Genomic DNA, 22,479 nt, shown 5'->3' with positions numbered 1-22,479 from the left:
CTGTGACATAAGTCTCTATAGAACCTGTGCCACGCTATTAGTAATACTGCCTCTGTATTATTACTGTGACATAAGTCTCTATAGAACCTGTGCCTCGCTATTAGCTATACTGCCTCTGTATTATTACTGTGACATAAATCTCTGTAGAACCTGTGCTTCGCTATTAGTAATACTGTTTCTGTATTAATGTAACATATATCTCTATAGAATCTGTACCTCGCTATAAGTGATACTGTCTGTATTATAACTGTGGCATAAGTATCTATAGAACCTGTGCCTCGCTATAAGTGATACTGTCTCTGTATTATAACTGTGACATAAATCTCTGTAGAACCCGTGCCTCGCTATAAGTGATACACTCTCTGTATTATTAAAGTAACATAAATCTCTAGAACCTGTGCCTCGCTATAAGTGATACTGTCTGTATTATAACTGTGACATAAATCTCTGTAGAACCCATGCCTTGCTATAAGTGATACACTCTCTGTATTATTAAAGTAACATAAATCTCTATAGAACCTGTGCCTCGCTATAAGTGATACTGTCTGTATTATAACTGTGACATAAATCTCTGTAGAACCCGTGCCTCACTATAAGTGATACACTCTCTGTATTATTAAAGTAACATAAATCTCTAGAACCTGTGCCTCTCTATAAGTGAGTGTCTCTGTATTATAACTGTGACATAAATCTCTATAGAACCTGTGCCTCGCTATAAGTGACACTGTCTCTGTATCATTAATGTAAAATAAATCTCTAAAGAACCTGTGCCTCGCTATAAGTGATACTGTCTGTATTATAACTGTGACATAAATCTCTATAGAACCTGTGCCTCGCTATAAGTGATACTGTCTCTGTATCATTAATGTAACATAAATATCTATAGAACCTGTGCCTCGCTATTAGTGATACTGCCTCTGTATTATAACTGTGACATAAATCTCCATAGAACCTGTGCCTCGCTATAAGTGATACTGTCTCTGTATTATAACTGTGACATTAAATCTCTATAGAACCTGTGCCTCGCTATAAGTGATACTGTCTGTATTATAACTGTGACATAGATCTCTACAGAACCTGTGCCTCGCTATAAGTGATATTGTCTCTGTATCATTAATGTAACATAACTCTCTATAGAACCTATGCCTATGTAATACTGTCTCTGTATTATAACTGTGACATAAATCTCTATAGAACCTGTGCCTCGCTATAAGTGATATTGTCTCTGTATCATTAATGTAACATAAATCTCTATAGAACCTGTGCCTCGCTATAAGTGATATTGTCTCTGTATCATTAATGTAACATAAATCTCTATAGAACCTGTGCCTCGCTATAAGTGATATTGTCTCTGTATCATTAATGTAACATAGATCTCTATAGAACCTGTGCCTATGTGATACCGTCTTTGTATTATTGTGACAAATCTCTATAGAATCTTTGCCTCGCTATAAAATATCTCTGTATTATTACTATGACATTTGTCTCTAAATAAACACCACCACTGTATAAGTGAGGCAACCTCTTTATTAATGTCACGTGTCACTTGTGTCTCTCCATCATTTTGTCCCTGGACAAGTGATGCTGTATCAGATTTATATTATCATTTTCCTCTGCAGCACCTGTGCCTCAGTATAATGGTTGTTATATCTGTATTAGTAATCCTGTTTTGTCTGTATATCACCTGTGTGAACAGTAAATTGTATATTAATGTGACACTCAGAGGTCTACAACCTGTGCATTACATATACAATGGTAAAAGTGATATCAGTCTCAGTACAATAAACATGACAATAACGGACTATGTATTAACCTGGAGAAGGCATTAGGAAGTGATAAACCAGTGATAAGTGCAAGGTGATAAACGCACCAGCCAATCAGCTCCAATATGTAAATTAACAGGAGCTGATTGGCTGGTGCGATTATCACCTTGCACTTATCACTGATTGATCACTTCCTTATGCCGTCTCCAGGCCTAATACATCTGCCCCAGAGTTACTGGGCTCTCTATAACCTGTACCACCAGTAAGGAAGGATCATCGTATAACTCAGGCATGTCCAAACTGCGGCCCTCCAGCTGTTGAGAAATCCCAGCATGCCCTGACACAGCTTTAGCATTCTCTGACAGCAAAACTGTGTCAGGGCATGCTGGGATATGTAGTTTCACAACAGCTGGAGGGCCGCAGTTTGGACATGCCTGGTATAACTAGCAATCAGTTATGTAGGCTTTTGATATAAAGAGGCCGTATGAAACGTGCGCTGGTAGTAGGGGTAACAGCATTTACCTTTCCTGTCCCTGAAGAAACCTTCAAAGATGACAAAATTATTAACCTAAGGAAAAAAGTAATGAGTCATTATGGTTTCACAAATATTACCCCATCCCCTTTACTTTCCGCTCCTCCAATAACATAATGGGGGGAATGTAATACGGTGTGAGAATCAGAAAGTTAGAGATTCTGGAGTTTTTTTTAAAGTGGCAATCATTTACATAGCAAAACCAGGTTGATTTTGCTATGTAAATGTTTGCCTCTTTAAAAAAAACAGGAAAATTCTCCCCAAATCTCTCTTTTTGATTCTCACATCCTATTACATTCCCCCCAATATCTGCCACATGCCATTCTAGATCTTTCTCTTTCCCCCATAACAGACCCCACAGTCTCTTGTGACAGCTTCTCTATACCTGTGCTTCTCTAGGCCTAGAACTACCATGTGATCTCTATCCTACCTCTTTTATCCCATGTATTCTCTATACTTGTACTTCTCTCGGCCTAGAGCTACCGGGTCACCTCTATCCTACCTCTTACCCCATGTCTTCTCTATACTTGTACTGTTCTAGGCCTAGAGCTACCGGGTCACCTCTATCCTGCCTCTTACCCCATGTCTTCTCTATACTTGTAATGTTCTAGGCCTAGAGCTACCGGGTCACCTCTATCCTACCTCTTACCCCATGTCTTCTCTATACTTGTACTTTTCTAGGCCTAGAGCTACCGGGTCACCTCTATCCTACCTCTCTTATCCCATGTATTCGCTATACTTGCTCTTCTCTCGGCCTAGAGCTACCGGGTCACCTCTATCCTGCCTCTTACCCCATGTCTTCTCTATACTTGTACTTTTCTAGGCCTAGAGCTACCGGGTCACCTCTATCCTACCTCTCTTATCCCATGTATTCGCTATACTTGCTCTTCTCTCGGCCTAGAGCTACCGGGTCACCTCTATCCTGCCTCTTACCCCATGTCTTCTCTATACTTGTACTTTTCTAGGCCTAGAACTACCAGGTGACCTCCATCAGTCCTCTCTTATTATACGTCATATCTACTTATACTTCTCTATGCCTAGAACTACAAGGTGACCTCCATCAGTCCTCTCTTATTATACGTCATATCTACTTATACTTCTCTATGCCTAGAACTACAAGGTGAACTCCATCATTCTTATCCCATGTCTTCTCTATACTTGTACTTCTATAGGCCTAGAGCTACCATGTGACCTCTGTCCTACCTCTTATCCCATGTATTCTCTATACTTGCACATATCTCGGCCTAGAGATACCGGGTTAACTCTATCCTACCTCTTACCCCATGTCTTCTCTATACTTGTACTTTTCTAGGCCCAGAACTACCATGTGACCTCTATCCTACCTCTTACCCCATGTCTTCTCTATACTTGTACTTTTCTAGGCCTAGAACTACCAGGTGACCTCCATCAGTCCTCTCTTATTATATGTCATATCTACTTATACTTCTCTATGCCTAGAACTACAAGGTGACCTCCATCATTCTTATCCCATGTCTTCTCTATACTTGTACTTCTATAGGCCTAGAGCTACCATGTGACCTCTGTCCTACCTCTTATCCCATGTATTCTCTATACTTGCACATCTCTCGGCCTAGAGATACCGGGTTAACTCTATCCTACCTCTTACCCCATGTCTTCTCTATACTTGTACTTTTCTAGGCCCAGAACTACCATGTGACCTCTATCCTACCTCTTACCCTATGTCTTCTCTATACTTGTACTTTTCTAGGCCTAGAACTAGCATGTGACCTCTATCCTTCCTCTCTTATCCCATGTAGTCTCTAAACTTGTACTTTTCTAGGCCTAGAACTACCAGGTGACCTCCATCATTCTTATCCCACGTCTTCTCGATTACTTGTACTTCTCAAGGCCTAGAACTACCATGTGACCTCTATCCTACCTTATCCCATGTCTTCTCTATACTTGTACTTTTCTAGGCATAGAACTACCTTGTGATCTCTATCCTACCTCTTATCCCATGTCTTCTCTATACTTGTACTTCTCTAGGCCTAGAACTACCATGTGACCTCTATCCTACGTCTCTTATCCCATGTGTTCTCTATACTTGTACTTCTCTAGGCCTAGAACTACCATGTGATCTCTACCCTACGTCTCTTATCCCATGTCTTATCTATACTTCTACTTCTCTAGGCCTAGAACTACCATGTAACCTCTATCCTACCTCTTATCCCATGTCTTCTCTATACCTGTACTTCTCTAGGTCTAGAGATACCATGTGACCTCCATCCTACCGCTTATCCCATGTATTCTCTATGCTTGTACTTCTCTAGGCCTAGAGCTATCCATTCCTCTCTTATCCCACGTCTTCTCTATACTTGTACTTCACTAGGCCTAAAGCTACCATGTAACCTCTATCATTATTCTTATCCCACGTCTTCTCTATACTTGTATTTCTCCAGGCCTAGAGCTACCATGTGACCTCTATCATTCCTCTCTTATTACACATATTCTCTATACTTGGTAGTTCTAGGCCTAGAGAAGTACATGTCCCTATTCATTTCTCTCTTATTATATGTCTTCCCTATACTTGTACTTCTCTAGGCCTAGACAAGCCATGTGACCTCTATGGATTCCTCTCTTATGGCACATCTTCCCTGGAACTGCCATGTGACTTCTGGTTTTCACTCTCACCTGCGGGATAGTCGCACAAAGGTTGTAATGTTTCTTCAGGAAGGACAGAAACTTCTCAGAAGGTCGGTCAATAGCAAGATGCCGAGGTTCAACCTGCTCAGTCTGGAACAAGACGTTACATTGTCATAGGAGGACAGTGCGTTGAGATAGAAGGGACAGGAGTATGGAGAGGAACAAAGCGGAAGAAGAGTTGTATCAAATGGAAGAGATAAATGTAATACCCAGAGCAACAAAGTACAAGAACACATCAAGACTGATCTTACTCGGAGCATGAAGTTGAAAAGTTCCTTCCCAAACCCATGACGCTGAAGGGATTCATGAATATAGAAATCGAGAATACATAGAGGTTCAGCTTCTATATGGGATCCTGAGTGGTTCTAAAGAAATCATAACAAAAGATAAATAAAACAATAAAAACACATAAATAAAGTGATAAAGGGCCACATTCAGAGCTGGGAGAAAGAACAGTTAGAAGGTGCAATTTTGAGCTTCACCAAGACTATGTTGCACTGCAGGGGAATTACACCAAGAGATTTACAGACGGAACAGATGCACATCCTAGCTGAAATCTACATTGCAGCACCGAAATACAGCTGCCTATCTGTGCTGCTGGGAAAGCGGTAACACTTCCCCTGCAAAGCATACACATAAATTGCTTTTCCCCCACTGCATTGCAGTATTGTTAGTTTCGAAGCAAGTTGTGCACCCAATTCTAAATCAGACTCTAAAAGTATGAAACAGTGAAAATGATAAAACTGTGGAAAAATTCCCCCACATACTCAATTTTACTAATGTATATTTCTAACACATTAATTCCACTTTTATGGGAGGCAGGAGCTGGATAGCTATATATTTTCATGAGAATAAAGCCATCAATTCACTAGTAATCAGTAATATCAGTGAGACTTGAAGTGGAGACTGCATTGTGTGATCTCAGTCATTATTCATGAGATAGTAAACATTAATTCAATCAGAATAAGAGCCTCCCAACCACTGATCACACCAAGATCACTTGGGCGTCCGGAACACTGATCATTGCGAGATCACTAGAGCACTGAGAACCGCCAGTACACTAGAACTTCCAGAGTACTGATCACAGCGAGATCACTAGAGCCTCCAGAGTACTGATCACAGCGAGATCACTAGAGCCTCCGGAGTACTGATCACAGCGAGATCACTAGAGCCTCCGGAGTACTGATCACAGCGAGATCACTAGAGCCTCCAGAGTACTGATCACAGCGAGATCACTAGAGCCTCCAGAGTACTGATCACATTAAGATCACTAGAGCCTACCTAGTACTGATCACAGCGAGATCACTAGAGCCTCCAGCGTACTGATCACATTGAGATCACTAGAGCCTCTGGAGTACTGATCACATTGAGATCACTAGAGCCTCTGGAGTACTGATCACAGCGAGATCACTAGAGCCTCCGGAGTACTGATCACAGCGAGATCACTAGAGCCTCCGGAGTACTGCTCACAGCGAGATCACTAGAGCCTCCAGAGTACTGATCACATTAAGATCACTAGAGCCTACCTAGTACTGATCACAGCGAGATCACTAGAGCCTCCAGAGTACTGATCACATTGAGATCACTAGAGCCTCTGGAGTACTGATCACATTGAGATCACTAGAGCCTACCTAGTACTGATCACAGCAAGATCACTAGAGCCTCTGGAGTACTGATCACAGCGAGATCACTAGAGCCTCTGGAGTACTGATCACAGCGAGATCACTAGAGCCTCTGGAGTACTGATCACAGCGAGATCACTAGAGCCTCCGGAGTACTGATCACATTGAGATCACTAGAGCCTCGGGAGTACTGATCACAGCGAAATCACTACAGCCTCTGGAGTACTGATCACAGCGAGATCACTAGAGCCTCCGGAATACTGATCACAGCGAGATCACTAGAGCCTCGGGAGTACTGATCACAGCGAGATCACTAGAGCCTCCTGAACACTGATCACAGCGAGATCACTAGAGCCTCTGGAGTACTGATCACAGCGAGATCACTAGAGCCTCCGGAGTACTGATCACAGCGAGATCACTAGAGCCTCGGGAGTACTGATCACAGCGACATCACTAGAGCCTCCGGAGTACTGATCACAGCGAGATCACTAGAGCCTCGGGAGTACTGATCACAGCGAGATCACTACAGCCTCTGGAGTACTGATCACAGCGAGATCACTAGAGCCTCCAGAGTACTGATCACATTGAGATCACTAGAGCCTCGGGAGTACTGATCACAGCGAGATCACTACAGCCTCTGGAGTACTGATCACAGCGAGATCACTAGAGCCTCCGGAGTACTGATCACAGCGAGATCACTAGAGCCTCCGGAGTACTGATCACAGCGAGATCACTAGAGCCTCCAGAGTACTGATCACATTGAGATCACTAGAGCCTCGGGAGTACTGATCACAGCGAGATCACTAGAGCCTCCGGAGTACTGATCACAGCGAGATCACTAGAGCCTCCAGAGTACTGATCACATTAAGATCACTAGAGCCTACCTAGTACTGATCACAGCGAGATCACTAGAGCCTCCAGAGTACTGATCACATTGAGATCACTAGAGCCTCTGGAGTACTGATCACATTGAGATCACTAGAGCCTACCTAGTACTGATCACATTGAGATCACTAGAGCCTACCTAGTACTGATCACAGCAAGATCACTAGAGCCTCTGGAGTACTGATCACAGCGAGATCACTAGAGCCTCTGGAGTACTGATCACAGCGAGATCACTAGAGCCTCCGTAGTACTGATCACAGCGAGATCACTAGAGCCTCCGGAGTACTGATCACAGCGAGATCACTAGAGCCTCCAGAGTACTGATCACATTGAGATCACTAGAGCCTCGGGAGTACTGATCACAGCGAGATCACTAGAGCCTCCGGAGTACTGATCACAGCGAGATCACTAGAGCCTCCAGAGTACTGATCACATTAAGATCACTAGAGCCTACCTAGTACTGATCACAGCGAGATCACTAGAGCCTCCAGAGTACTGATCACATTGAGATCACTAGAGCCTCTGGAGTGGAGTACTGATCACATTGAGATCACTAGAGCCTACCTAGTACTGATCACATTGAGATCACTAGAGCCTACCTAGTACTGATCACAGCAAGATCACTAGAGCCTCTGGAGTACTGATCACAGCGAGATCACTAGAGCCTCTGGAGTACTGATCACAGCGAGATCACTAGAGCCTCTGGAGTACTGATCACAGCGAGATCACTAGAGCCTCGGGAGTACTGATCACAGCGAGATCACTACAGCCTCTGGAGTACTGATCACAACGAGATCACTAGAGCCTCCAGAGTACTGATCACATTGAGATCACTAGAGCCTCGGGAGTACTGATCACAGCGAGATCACTACAGCCTCTGGAGTACTGATCACAGCGAGATCACTAGAGCCTCCGGAGTACTGATCACAGCGAGATCACTAGAGCCTCCGGAGTACTGATCACAGCGAGATCACTAGAGCCTCCAGAGTACTGATCACATTGAGATCACTAGAGCCTCGGGAGTACTGATCACAGCGAGATCACTAGAGCCTCCGGAGTACTGATCACAGCGAGATCACTAGAGCCTCCGGAGTACTGATCACAGCGAGATCACTAGAGCCTCCTGAACACTGATCACCAGAGCCTTTTAGAGTACTGATCACGTTGATAACGCTAGAGCTTCTTGAGTACTGATGACAGCGAGATCACTAGAGCCTCCAGAGTACTGATGACAGCGAGATCACTACAGCCTCCGAAGTACTGGTCACAGCGAGATCACTAGATCCTCCGGAGTACTGATCACAGCGAGATCACTAGTGTATGATGGGCTGCATTATTATAAGTATTGGTATAGGCCACAAATGGCTGTGTAGTGGACAGACGTAATATAACGTTATGCCATGATGTAAGCGCTCTACAACTGCACTTGTTCCTGTCTTGCTGCTAATGAGGGAAATAAGGATATGCTTTTTGTTATACATATAAGATAATCTGGGAGCCGGGGACTCTGAGTGCACTTAAATAATATGCAGGGTTCTTGTTATAGTCACTTTGTTGAGTTGAATCATTAATATCTCACCAGCACGAAAAGTTTCTTATATCCAACCTTGAGGAAACCAATCACGACCCCCCGACCGGCTCTGAAATACAGGACATAGGAGATGAAGCGTCAATCTGCGATTTCTAGCGGGGGGAGTGGTCAGTAGTATATAACAGATGCTATACAGGGGTTAAGAAGAGGAAATACATGCATGACATTGTGTTTGTTCGCTACAGGGATATGGTTGTGCTGGTAGTACGTCTAATACAGACCTGAAAAACCTACTGCAAAAACAAACATTACAAAGGGGCTCACGTTTTAGGGGTGCAGTCTTTTAAAATATAGAGATGATGCTGATTTGTCTGCATCCGCGAGGCGCTGGTTATTGGAGCAGGTAACCGCTGGGCCTGAAACAGAAGTAATACATGTACAGTGGTATCTCTCATAAATATACAAGTATGCAAACCAGGTATTTTATTTTAATTGCAAAGGGGCTAATCAATCTATAACATGCAATGCCATAAACTCTATGCAATGGTTACTGTATAATTGGTGCTTCTCTAGCTGGATTCGTTATGCCACAGGTTCTATTCCCACTAGGTTGGGGGCGTGGACCCTCCAACCGAGTGTGAATACCAGGCGACGGTCGGGATTCCGTCCGTTGGTATTTCAACGGCTGTCGGGATTCCGATGTTAGTCTCCTGAACGCCGGGATCCCAGCGCCGGTCTCCTGAACCCTGGGATCCCAACAGCTGGCATTTTAACTTCATCCCCTCTAGTTACACTAGTGGCAAATATGGACTAGCTGTGTTTGTAGTGCAGTAACAGTGACACACTGTGGTCACTCTGTGTATTGCAGGAAAATTCAGTCTCACAATATAGTGTCTCACATGTAGGGCCAGATTCAAATACACATACTCCTTGATGTTCCATGGCCACACCAAGATGGAAAGGAGGAACAACTGCCAAAAGTAACTTCCTACCAAAGGCAGTTTCCACCAATTTGGAAAAGCCCACTTTGGAGAACACGTGGAAGACCAAGAGATTGCTCTGCAGCCCAATAACAAAGCCAACAAACGACCAACTTCCCTGGTCTATTGACCCATTTGCCAGGAGGTGAACGGGTACTTCAGAGAATAAATCTACTGAACAGTCATCCAAATCCAGCAGAAGATAAACTTAATAAATCCTTAGGCAACGCACCACATCCAGAAAGCGTATGGCACAAGGATATTACCAACTCCTGGTTGAGGTAAAAACCAGAGACTACCGTCAGCTGAAAAGATGGCGCCATGCTAAGGCAGGCTGGGTGGAAAACTAAGTACAGGAACTGGTGAGAAAAGGACGCCAGCTTGGACACAAATCTAGCAAAGATGATGGCAAAGTAAGAAAGCCTTGTAAAGCCAAACTGAGAGGCTCCGGGTCTATGTAGAGTCTTCAGAACTAAGATAATGTCAGAATTCAAAACTGGCAAACTAAAGGGCAGCCATATGTATCACCGTTATCCAGTGTCAAAAGAGATAATCAGATGGCAGACGCAAAATAAAGTACAAGGACCTGGAGTAGAAGGCAGATACAACAACCTACAGAAGAAAACCGTCTTTGGACCGTAATATGGACACAGGTGGAAGAAGGTTTGTAGATATGTACTATTGATGACTAATAAATGCCTCTTCCATTCTGGGCTGTTCAAGGCAAAGTGGGGCATAAGGCACTGATTCTGCCTTACCTTTCAGACTGCACATAAACACGGGTTATGCGCGTTCATGTGCCAATAACCCGTTTTCATAGCTGGCGGTCTGAAAGGGGTATTATTGATGTACTTTTGTAACACACTGGTGATTAAAAATAAGATATTACTTACCGATAAATCTATTTCTCATAGTCCGTAGTGGATGCTGGGGACTCCGTCAGGACCATGGGGAATAGCGGCTCCGCAGGAGACAGGGCACAAAAGCAAGCTTTTAGGATCACATGGTGTGTACTGGCTCCTCCCCCTATGACCCTCCTCCAAGCCTCAGTTAGGTACTGTGCCCGGACGAGCGTACACAATAAGGAAGGATCTTGAATCCCGGGTAAGACTCATACCAGCCACACCAATCACACCGTACAACTTGTGATTTTAACCCAGTTAACAGTATGATAACAATGAAGTAGCCTCTAAAAAAGATGGCTCACAACAATAATAACCCGATTTTTTTGTAACAATAACTATGTACAAGTAATGCAGACAATCCGCACTTGGGATGGGCGCCCAGCATCCACTACGGACTATGAGAAATAGATTTATCGGTAAGTAAAATCTTATTTTCTCTAACGTCCTAGTGGATGCTGGGGACTCCGTCAGGACCATGGGGATTATACCAAAGCTCCCAAACGGGCGGGAGAGTGCGGATGACTCTGCAGCACCAAATGAGAGAACTCCAGGTCCTCCTCAGCCAGGGTATCAAATTTGTAGAATTTAGCAAACGTGTTTGCCCCTGACTAAGTAGCTGCTCGGCAAAGTTGTAAAGCCGAGACCCCTCGGGCAGCCGCCCAAGATGAGCCCACCTTCCTTGTGGAATGGGCATTTACAGATTTTGGCTGTGGCAGGCCTGCCACAGAATGTGCAAGCTGAATTGTACTACAAATCCAACGAGCAATAGTCTGCTTAGAAGCAGGAGCACCCAGCTTTTTGGGTGCCTACAATATAAACAGCAAGTCAGACTTTCTGACTCCAGCCGTCCTGGAATTATATATATATATATATATATATATATATATATTTTCAGGGCCCTGACAACGTCTAGCAACTTGGAGTCCTCCAAGTCCCTAGTAGCCGCAGTCACCACAATAGGTTGTTTCAGGTGAAACGCTGACACCACCTTAGGAAGAAACTGGGGACGAGTCCGCAGTTCTGCCCTGTCCGAATGGAAAATCAAATATGGGCTTTTGTAAGACAAAGCCGCCAATTTTGACAATCGCATGGCCTAGGCCAGGGCCAACAGCATGGTCACTTTCCATGTGAGATATTTCAAATCCACAGATTTGAGTGGTTCAAACCAATATGATTTGAGGAATCCCAACACTACGTTGAGATCCCACGGTGCCACTGGAGGCACACAAGGGCTGTATATGCAATACTCCCTTGACAAACGTCTGGACTTCAGGAACTGAAGCCAATTATTTCTGGAAGAAAATCTATAGGGCCGAAACTTGAACCGTAATGGACCCAATTTTAGGCTCATAGACACTCCTGTTTGCAGGAAGTGCAGAAATCGACCTAGTCGAAATTTTTTCGTGGGGCCTTCCTGGCCTCACCCACGCAACATATTTTTACCACATGTGGTGATAACGTTGTGCGGTCACCTCCTTCCTGGCTTTGACCAGGGTAGGTATGACCTCTTCCGGAATGCCTTTTCCCTTAGGATCCGGCGTTCAAACCGCCATGCCGTCAAACGCAGTCGCGGTAAGTCTTGGAACAGACAAGGTCCCTGCTGGAGCAGGTCCTTTCTTAAAGGCCGATGCCACGGTTCCTCTTGGAACAGACATGGTACTTGCTGAAAGCAAATCCCTTCTTAGCTCCCGAGGCCATTAGTCCTCTGTGAGCATCTCTTGAAGTTCCGGTTACCAAGTCCCTCTTGGCCAATCCGGAGCCACGAGTATAGTTCTTACTCCTCTATGTCTTATAATTCTCAATACCTTGGTTATGAGAAGCAGAGGAGGGAACACATACACCGACTGTTACACCCACGGTGTTACCAGGACGTCCACAGCTATCGCCTGAAGGTCTCGTGACCTGGCGCAATACCTGTCCCATTTTTTGTTCGGGCGGGACGCCATCATGTCCACCTTTGGTCTTTCCCAACGGTTCACAATCATGCGGAAAACTTCCCGATGAAGTTCCCACTCTCCCGGGTGGAGGTCGTGCCTGCTGAGGAAGTCTGCTTCCCAGTCGTCCACTCCCGGAATGAACACTGCTGACAGTGTTATCACATGATTTTCCGCCTAGCGAAAAATCCTTGCAGTTTTGCCACTGCCCTCCTGCTTCTTGTGCCGCCCTTTCTGTTTACGTGGGCGACTGCCGTGATGTTATCCCACTGGATCAATACCGGCTGACCTTGAAGCAGAGGTCTTGCTAAGCTTAGAGCATTATAATTTTGCTCTTAGCTCCAGTATATTTATGTGGAGAGAATTCTCCAGACTTGATCACACTCCTTGTGTGACTGCTCCCCAGCCTCTCAGGCTGGCCTCCGTGGTCACGAGCATCCAATCCTGAATGCCGAATCTGCGGCCCTCTAGAAGATGAGCACTCTGTAATCACCACAGGAGAGACACCCTTGTCCTTGGATATAGGGTTATCCGCTGATGCATCTGAAGATGCGATCCGGACCATTTGTCCAGCAGATCCCACTGAAGAGTTCTTGCGTGAAATCTGCCGAATGGAAGCGCTTCGTAATAAGCCACCATTTTTACCAGGACTCTTGTGCAATGATGCACTGACACTTTTCCTGGTTTTAGGAGGATCCCGATTAGCTCGGATAACTCCCTGGCTTTCTCCTCTGGGAGAAACACCTTTTCCTGGACTGTGTCCAGAATCATCCCTAGGACCAGCAGACGTGTCGTCGGAACAACTGCGGTTTTGGAATATTTAGAATCCACCCGTGCTGTCGTAGAACTACTTGAGATAGTGCTACTCCGACCTCCAACTGTTCTCTGGACCTTGTTCTTATCAGGAGGTCGTCCATTTTCTTTGAAGACGAATCCTCCTTTCGGTCATTACCTTGGTAAGGACCCGGGGTGCCTTGGACAATCCAACGGCATCGTCTTGAAACTGATAGTGACAGTTCTGTACCACGAACCTGAGGTACCCTTGGTGAGAAAAGGCAAATTTTGGGACATGGAGGTAAGCATCCCTGATGTCCCGGGACACCATCTAGTCCCCTTGTTCTTTGCTATCACTGCTCTGAGTGACTCCATCTGGATTTGAACCCTTGTAAGTGTTCAAATTTTTCAGATTTAGAATCGGTCTCACCTAGCCTTCAGTACCACCATATAGTGTGGAGTAATACCCCTTTCCTTGTTGTCGGAGGGGTAATTTTATTATCACCTGCTGGGAATACAGCTTGTGAATTGTTTTCAATACTGCCTCCCTGTCGGAGGGAGACATTGGTACAGCAGACTACAGGAACCTGCGAGGGGGGAAACCTCTCGACATTCCAATCTGTACCCCTTGGATACTACTTGTAGGATCCAGGGGTCCTGTACGGTCCCAGCGTCATGCTGAGAACTTGGTAGAAGCGGTGGAAGGCTTCTGTTCCTGGGAATGGGCTGCCTGCTGCAGTCTTCTTCCCTTTCCTCTATCCCTGGGCAGATATGACTCTTATAGGGACGAAAGGACTGAGGCTGAAAAGACGGTGTCTTTTTCTGCAGAGATGTGACTTAGGGTAAAAAACGGTGGATTTTCCAGCAGTTGCCCTGGCCACCAGGTCCCATGGACCGACCCCAAATAACTCCTCCCCTTTATACGGCAATACATCTTTGTGCCGTTTGGAATCTGCATCACCTGACCACTGTCGTGTCCATAAACATCTTCTTGCAGATATGGACATCGCATTTACTCTTGATGCCAGAGTGCAAATATCCCTCTGCGCACCTCGCATATATAGAAATGCATCCTTTAAATGCTCTATAGTCAATAAAATACTGTCCCTGTCAAAGGTATCAATATTTTTAGTCAGGGAATCCGACCAAGCCACTTCAGCTCTGCACATCCAGGCTGAGGCGATCGCTGGTCGCAGTATAACACCAGCATGTGTGTGTATACTTTTTAGGATATTTTTCAGCCTCCTATCAGCTGGCTCCATAAGTACGGCCCTATCCGTAGATGGTACCGCTACTTGTTCTGATAAGCGTGTGAGCGCCTTATCCACCCTGAGGGGTGTTTCCCACCGCGCCTTAACTTCAGGCGGGAAAGGGTATACCGCCAATAATTTTCTATCGGGGGAAACCCACGCATCATCACACACTTCATTTAATTTATCTGATTCAGGAAAAACTACAGGTAGTTTTTTCACCTCACACATAATACCCTTTTTTGTGGTACTTGGAGTATCAGAAATATGTAACACCTCCTTCATTGCCCTTAACGTGTGGCCCTAAAAGAAAATACGTTTGTTTCTTCACCGTCGACACTGAAATCAGTGTCCGTGTCTGGGTCTGTGTCGACCGACTGAGGTAAATGGGCATTTTACAGCCCCTGACGGTGTTTGAGACGCCTGGACAGATACTAATTTGTTCGCCGGCCCTCTCATGTCGTCAACCGGCTTGCAGCGTGTTGACATTGTCACGTAATTTCCATAAATAAGCCATCCATTCCGGTGTCGACTCCCTAGAGAGTGACATCACCATACAGGCAATTTGCTCCGCCTCCTCACCAATATTTTCCTCATACATGTCGACACACACGTACCGACATACAGCACACACATAGGGAATGCTCTGATAGAGGACAGGACCCACTAGCCCTTTGGGGAGACAGAGGGAGAGTTTGCCAGCACACACCAAAACGCTATAATTATCCAGGGACAACCTTTATATAAGTGTTCCTCCCTTATAGCATTTTAATATATATATACATATCGCCAAATCAGTGCCCCCCCTCTCTGTTTTAACCCTGTTTCTGTAGTGCAGTGCAGGGGAGAGCATGGGAGCCTTCCCACCAGCCTTTCTGTGAGGGAAAATGGCGCTGTGTACTGAGGAGAATAGGCCCCGCCCCCTTTTCGGCGGGCTTCTTCTCCGGAGTTTTAGATATCTGGCAGGGGTTAAATACATCCATATAGCCTCAAGGGCTATATGTGATGTATTTTTCGCCATACAGGTATTATACATTGCTGCCCAGGGCGCCCCCCTCCAGCGCCCTGCACCCTCCGTGACCGCTGTGTGAAGTGTGCTGACAACAATGGCGCACAGCTGCAGTGCTGTGCGCTACCTGATGAAGACTGAGAGTCTTCTGCCGCCTGGTTCCGGACCTCTTCATCTTCAGCGTCTGCAAGGGGGGTCGGCGGCGCGGCTCCGGGACGAACCCCAGGGCGAGCCCTGTGTTCCGACTCCCTCTGGAGCTATGTCCAGTAGCCTAAGAATCCAATCCATCCTGCACGCAGGTGAGTTGAAAATCTCTCCCCTAAGTCCCTCGATGCAGTGAGCCTGTTGCCAGCAGGACTCACTGAAAATAAAGAACCTAAAAACTTTTTCTAAGTAACTCTTTAAGAGAGCCACCTAGATTGCACCCTTCTCGGCCGGGCACAAAAACCTAACTGAGGCTTGGAGGAGGGTCATAGAGGGAGGAGCCAGTACACACCATGTGATCCTAAAAGCTTGCTTTTGTGCCCTGTCTCCTGCGGAGCCGCTATTCCCCATGGTCCTGACGGAGTCCCCAGCATCCACTAGGACGTTAGAGAAAGTAAATTAACAAATAAGCTGTTCAATAGTGAGATAGTCACACAGGTGCCATCTAGTGGATGAAGCTGAATAGTACAACATTGCTCAGACAGCCCAGGAAATGCATCCATTTAACCAAAGGCATATGATTCCTACAGCACAAATGTATGTATTACGCTGGATACAAATCAACCCAGTGTATACTCAGCTTTAAGGGGATGCGGTCAAGATCCCGCCGGACGGAATCCCGGCGGTCGGAATACCGACACTGGAATCCTGACCGTCACAATCCCGACATATTCTCCCTCTGTGGGTGTCCACAACACCCATAGAGGGAGAATAAATTAGTTGCCCGCAGCGTGGCGAGCGCAGCGAGCCCGCAAGGGGCTGCGTTGCGCTCGCCCCCCTGTTGGGATTGTGCCGGTCAGGATTCTGGTGTCGGGATTCCGACCGCTGGGATCCCATCCGGCGGGATTTCGTACTGATCCCGCTTTAAGTGGCGTTAAAAGATTTATGGGTGGATTCAATTACAGGCGAAGGGTGCAAATTGGCGTTGCTGCAATGTTAAATCCCAGCAATGGCATCCTATCTTCTCACCCTTTGCCCACCTGGCAGAATCTGGAATTTGCACAGAAGTGCTCACTACACGCTAAAGTGCAACGGCTGCTGCAATGGTTCGGCCGGACGAGATCATTTACCAGTAATTGAATTTCCCCCATTAATGTGGACAAACTTTTGTGTACTTCAGTATATTATACTACATTACCTTAGCTGATGACTTCCCAATCTCATCTATGATCTGCATTATTTGTTTCTGAGCATCAGCGCTGGAAAGAGAGAACATATTATTATTGTATGTTATGTACAGTATAAGGCACTAACATAATATAAATGACATACGATAACATAAAACAGGAGGTAAAGATGACCATGCTCAAATGTGCAAATAATCTAAGATGTGGTGATCATTTGTTAATTATTATTTTTGTTAATTATTATTTATATTTTTATTTATATAGTGCCACCATTTTCCACTGCACTTTACAATTGTGACATTTGATACATAACGTAGATTAAAAACCGTAGCTTATGGCACTCCCGAATTGAGTGGGTGCCCTCCAAGTGAAGTGAGCAGGATGGGGAGAATAATGAGGTCCTTGGAGAGGGGGCAGGGCCAATATTATTAATATTATTCTTCTTTATTTATATGGCGCCATAAGGGTTCTGCAGCACCTACCAAAGTACATAAACAAATGAGCAAAACAAGAAAACATCAACTTACAGTACAAGACAATGCAGGACAGGTTTATGGTATATAAACACTGCTGCATCAGCGGACATGACGGTGAAATAAGCATCAGGGTGGCAGACACCGAGGGTTAGGTGCCGTTGTAGGGAGTATGGAATAGGAGATAGTCTAAGTAAGAGAAGAATAAGTACACAAGGGCAGAGGGCCCTGCTTATGGGAACTTAACATTCTAAAGAGGAGGGGCAGACAGGTAGGAGTGACACAGATTGGGTAGACAGTGAGCATGGGAGAGGGTTAGATGAAGAAGTGTGTCTTGATAGCCTGTTTGAAGTTTTCTAGAAAGGTGGAGAATTCCAGAGGTAGGGAGCAGCAATTGCAAAATCTTGGAGGTAGGAATGGGAGGAGGTAATCAGTAGGCAGGAGAGGAGGCATTCATTTGAGAAGTGAAGAAGACAGGCGGGAGGGAGTGTGAAGGAAGATGAAGTCAGAGATATAAATGGGAGAGAATGGGTGAGGGTTTTGTAAGTGAGCGTGAGAAGCTGAGTTGGGTTATATAGGAGCCAGTGTAATTAATAAGCTTCTACAAGCAGTCTTATGATATAAGCCCCTGCCGGGCAATTGGCAGCCCTGGGGCTGCATGCGGTCCTCCAACCATATTACATGTGTATACATTGTAACCATATTAATAAAATAATCTTTCCAATTTGATATTTCTGTTCAACATATTGTAAACATCACCCCCTACTTTTATGTTGCTAGTATTGTGCAGGCTGTAAACTCCCTGATAAGGAAACTCCTATACCAGGCCTGGCCAACCTGTGGCACTCCAGCTGTTGTAAAACTACAAGTCCCATCATGATTTGCAACAGTTTTGCTATTAGAGAATGCTAAAACTGTGGCAGGGCATGCTGGGATGTGTAGTTGTTTCACAACCGTCCTATACTAATATTTCTAATGTGTGAGGCATCTGTGGGCTCAGTCAGTGTATGCCATGTTTGCAACTATTCCCCCTAGCTCTGGGCCTAATTCAGACCTGATCGCAGTAGCAAATTTTTTTTCTAATGGGCAAAACCATGTGCACTGCAGGTGGGGCAGATATAACATGTGCAGAGAGAGATAGATTTGGGTGGGGTGTGTTCAAACTGAAATCTAAATTGCAGTGTAAAAGTAAAGCAGCCAGTATTTAACCTGCACAGAAACAATGGCCCTCATTCCGAGTTGATCGGTCGCAAGGCGAATTTAGCAGAGTTACACACGCTAAGCCGCCGCCTACTGGGAGTGAATCTTAGCTTCTTAAAATTGCGACCGATGTATTCGCAATATTGCGATTACTAACTACTTAGCAGTTTCAGAGTAGCTCCAGACTTACTCTGCCTGTGCGATCATTTCAGTGCTTGTCGTTCCTGGTTGACGTCACAAACACACCCAGCGTTCGCCCAGGCACTCCCACCGTTTCTCCGGCCACTCCTGCGTTTTTTCCGGAAACGGTAGCGTTTTCAGCCACACGCCCCTGAAACGCCGTGTTTCCGCCCAATAACACCCATTTCCTATCAATCACATTACGATCGCCGGAGCGAAGAAAAAGCCGTGAGTAAAAATACTTTCATCATAGTAAAGTTACTTGGCGCAGTCGCAGTGCGAACATTGCGCATGCGTACTAAGCGGATTTTCACTGCGATGCGATGAAAAATACCGAGCGAACAACTCGGAATGAGGGCCAATATAACCCACCCAAATCTAACTCTCTCTGCACATGTTATATCTGCCTCCCCTGCAGTGCACATGGGGCCTAATTCAGACCTGATTGCTACGGTGCGTTTTTTGCATCCCTGCGATCAGGTAGTCGCCGCCTACAGGGGGAGGGGGAAATCGCTGTACAGGGGTGCGATCGCATGTGCAGGAGAGCTGCACAAACCAGGAGTTGCTCTTCCAGTGCGATGATCGGGGCCTTAAAAACGGTCAGTTGCCACCCACAAACGGCCTCCTCCTGTCGATCCCCGTCGTTGCGGACCGACACGCCTGTGCATTGCGGTGCATACGCAGTTCAGACCTGATCGCAGGCTGTACGAAAACGCAGCCTAGCGATCAGGTCTGAATTAGACCCATGGTTGTGTCCAGTAGAGAAAATTTGTGCTCCTGCGATCAGGTCTGAATTAGGCCCTCTGTGTTCTGTCACACTGCCTTAGTACAGGGAGTTATTGCCAATGTAAGAGAACGTCAGTGCATGTCCCGGCTGGGGATAAATGACCCTGAAGCTTCGCCTCTTATTGTTGCACATAACAGGGATAAGAAATATATTTAACAGGGGGGAAAAAATTGTGATGTTGATAATACGCCCCTAAGTTCCTTCACCAATATTAAGGTCACACGGGCACGTTAGTACGACCCATAGAAGTCCTGAATAATACACTGCTGGTTTCAGCACCTGCTAGCAACATTATTATTATCTTTTAGTTATATGGTGCCACAAGGCATCTGCAGCGCCAACTACAGAGCAGATGCCATCAAAGGGAGTATTGAGTATAAGATCATGTAAGTAAGAGAGGGAAAAGCACATGAGGGGAGAAGGCTCTGCTCTTGTGAGTTTACAATCTAAAAGGTGAAAGCCTAACAGCCCGGGGTGACACAGAAGGGGTAGACGAGCGTGGAATAGAGGGTTAGGAGGACAGTTGGCTGGGTTTGGTGAAGAAGTGGGTCTTGAGAGCCCATTTGATATTTTGTAGAGAGGTGGAGAGTCTGAGGGGGGAGAGGTAGAGAATTCCATAGATAGGGAGCAGCACGTGCAAAATCTTGTAGGTAGGAGTGGGAGGAGGTAAACAGTTGGCAGGAGTGGAGGCGTGCATTAGCAGGGGGAAGAGGACGGGTCAGAGATGAAAGAGGAGTGGGTGAGGGCTTTGAAGGGGAGTGTGAGAAGCTTGAAATGGAATCTGAATGGGAAGGGGAGCTAGTGCAGGGCTTGTAACAGAGAGGAGGTGGATGTAGAACGTTTGGTGAGGAAGAGGAGACGGGCATTGGGGCATATGTACTAAGCCTTGGACAGATATAAAGCGGATGCAGATAAAGTGCCAACCAATCAGCTCCTACCGTCATTTTTCAAACACAGCCTGTAACATGACAGTTGATTGCGTGGTACTTTATCTCTCTCCAAAGTTTAGAACATAGACCCAAAGGTGTCTGACACCCTTATTTATGTTCCTCTTTGTTACGGCACAACATGTCACACACATGACAGGATACGGTGCTAGTCTCTAAGGGCGTCTATACGTACCTGGGGATCAGGGGCCGGCGGAGAGGGATCAGGCTGCTGTCAAGTTTGGTGATCGGCTCCGGGAATATTTTGTGCAAATCGAAGTCAAAATCCATTTTGGCATAAGGGTGGCAACGGGCGAGAGATGACAGGTATAGTGGTAGCGGGTGTCAGCGATTACAGCATCGCCCAATTCAGCGGTCCCTCTCACCTGTGTCTGCTCAGTGGCAATGGTGTACCCTGTGACATCAGCGGCTGCTCACCTGTGACAGGAAACATAATGCTTATGTATATAAGTAAGCGCCTTGAGTCCTATTGGAGAAAGAGCGCTATATAAATAAAATAATTATTATTAATTTTATATATATATATATATATATATATATATATATATATACACTGTCCATATATAACCCTTAGGCTTAGGCCATCAGCTATAAACATTTTCATGAATGTGCCATAATCTCTAACCCTTACCTGTATGTGTCTTCATACAGACAGCAATCACAGGCACTCACACAGGGATACCTGCTGCATGTGAGTGTGCGCAGCACAGAGGATGTCAGCTGTCAGGGCCAGTGATACAGGCCGGTATACGTAAATCGCTGGGGAAGGAAGGGCGCGCTCCCGCCGCCTACACTCCGGTGCGCGATCCCGAGACAATGGGTACCGGCGCTAGTAGGAGGGGTGGCCACGTGACCTCCAGCTTCCTCCAATCAGCGCCGGGGCGACTCCTTCCACCTGGCAACCGCTTTCCTAGCAACAGAATAAGGCGCCCGCTGACTGGTGGCTGGTCGCTGGTGTCAGTGTATGAAGGGCCAGCCACGCCCCTTCTGAAATCCCCGGCCAGCTATGCCTCAGCCTTTAGTTCTGTCCGTCCGAGCCTCTCACAGGACACGGTCAGCCTAATACGCAGGCTGCGCTGTCCCCTAGCAACCGGCCAGGCCTTCCATGGTAACGTGGCAGATGCTTCCTATGCGGTGTCCTCCATTACTCAGGGGGGCGGCTGCCGTGTGTTATGAACAGATGCAGTTGGTTCTTGTGAATGGGGCCGCCATATACAGCATAGTAGGCATGGCCTGGATATATGTGCTTGCCATCATTACATGCCTTCGGATATCCTATAACCCACTGACGTATCCATAATGGGTGTCACCCATTTATTTAATACTTCTTCAGAGTCCCTGGCTTACGGCGGAAAGCCCACAAATAATTACTGGGAAAATGGCACGATGGCCATTTTGCGCATACGCACTAGAGAAATCCCTAGTGCTCAGACTCTAATGCGCATGCGTAGATCTCTGGAAAAAATGGCGCAACGCCCATTTTCCCAGAGATCTGTAAGAGGTGCGGCGGTGCGTGTGGTGGTGCCTGCTGCCGTGCAGGTGTAGTTTCGGTACTCACCAGGCGCCGCTCTCTCTCACCTTCAGGTACCGGAACCTTCAATGGACCTGGCAATCTTCAATCGGATCCGGACACGATGACCTAGGAGGAAGGAGATTGCTAAATGCCGTCCTCCTCACTGTGGACCGAACCGCCCTCCGGAGCCGAGGAAAAT

At 46.0% G+C, this 22,479-nt stretch overlaps 1 protein-coding gene across 3 annotated transcripts in view; it reads right to left on the bottom strand.

The window, feature by feature from the left end:
• The window catches only part of ATAT1 (alpha tubulin acetyltransferase 1), a 58,017-nt gene extending 36,191 nt beyond the window's left edge, over nucleotides 1–21,826 (bottom strand). The window contains exons 1-8 of one of the 3 annotated variants that reach the window (XM_063938011.1): nucleotides 21,399–21,826; nucleotides 21,133–21,184; nucleotides 17,192–17,252; nucleotides 9,322–9,413; nucleotides 9,046–9,106; nucleotides 5,211–5,324; nucleotides 4,948–5,049; nucleotides 2,286–2,331 (exon numbers count right to left, since the gene is read on the bottom strand). In XM_063938011.1, coding sequence (XP_063794081.1) covers nucleotides 2,286–2,331; nucleotides 4,948–5,049; nucleotides 5,211–5,324; nucleotides 9,046–9,106; nucleotides 9,322–9,413; nucleotides 17,192–17,252; nucleotides 21,133–21,184; nucleotides 21,399–21,414 — 544 coding nt within the window. In that variant the 5' untranslated portion in view covers nucleotides 21,415–21,826. Of the gene's footprint in view, nucleotides 1–2,285; nucleotides 2,332–4,947; nucleotides 5,050–5,210; nucleotides 5,325–9,045; nucleotides 9,107–9,321; nucleotides 9,414–17,191; nucleotides 17,253–20,942; nucleotides 21,185–21,398 lie in introns of all 3 variants that reach the window. The other 2 variants (XM_063938010.1, XM_063938012.1) reach the window with 2 other exon arrangements.
• Between the last annotated feature and the right edge of the window lie 653 nt (nucleotides 21,827–22,479).

The sequence above is a fragment of the Pseudophryne corroboree genome, chromosome 8 (genome assembly GCF_028390025.1).
Source record: "Pseudophryne corroboree isolate aPseCor3 chromosome 8, aPseCor3.hap2, whole genome shotgun sequence".
In the NCBI taxonomy this organism is placed as follows: Eukaryota; Metazoa; Chordata; class Amphibia; order Anura; family Myobatrachidae; genus Pseudophryne; species Pseudophryne corroboree.
The sequence above is the reverse complement of the archived record's forward strand: the minus strand, read 5'-3'. Positions and strand labels throughout refer to the sequence as shown.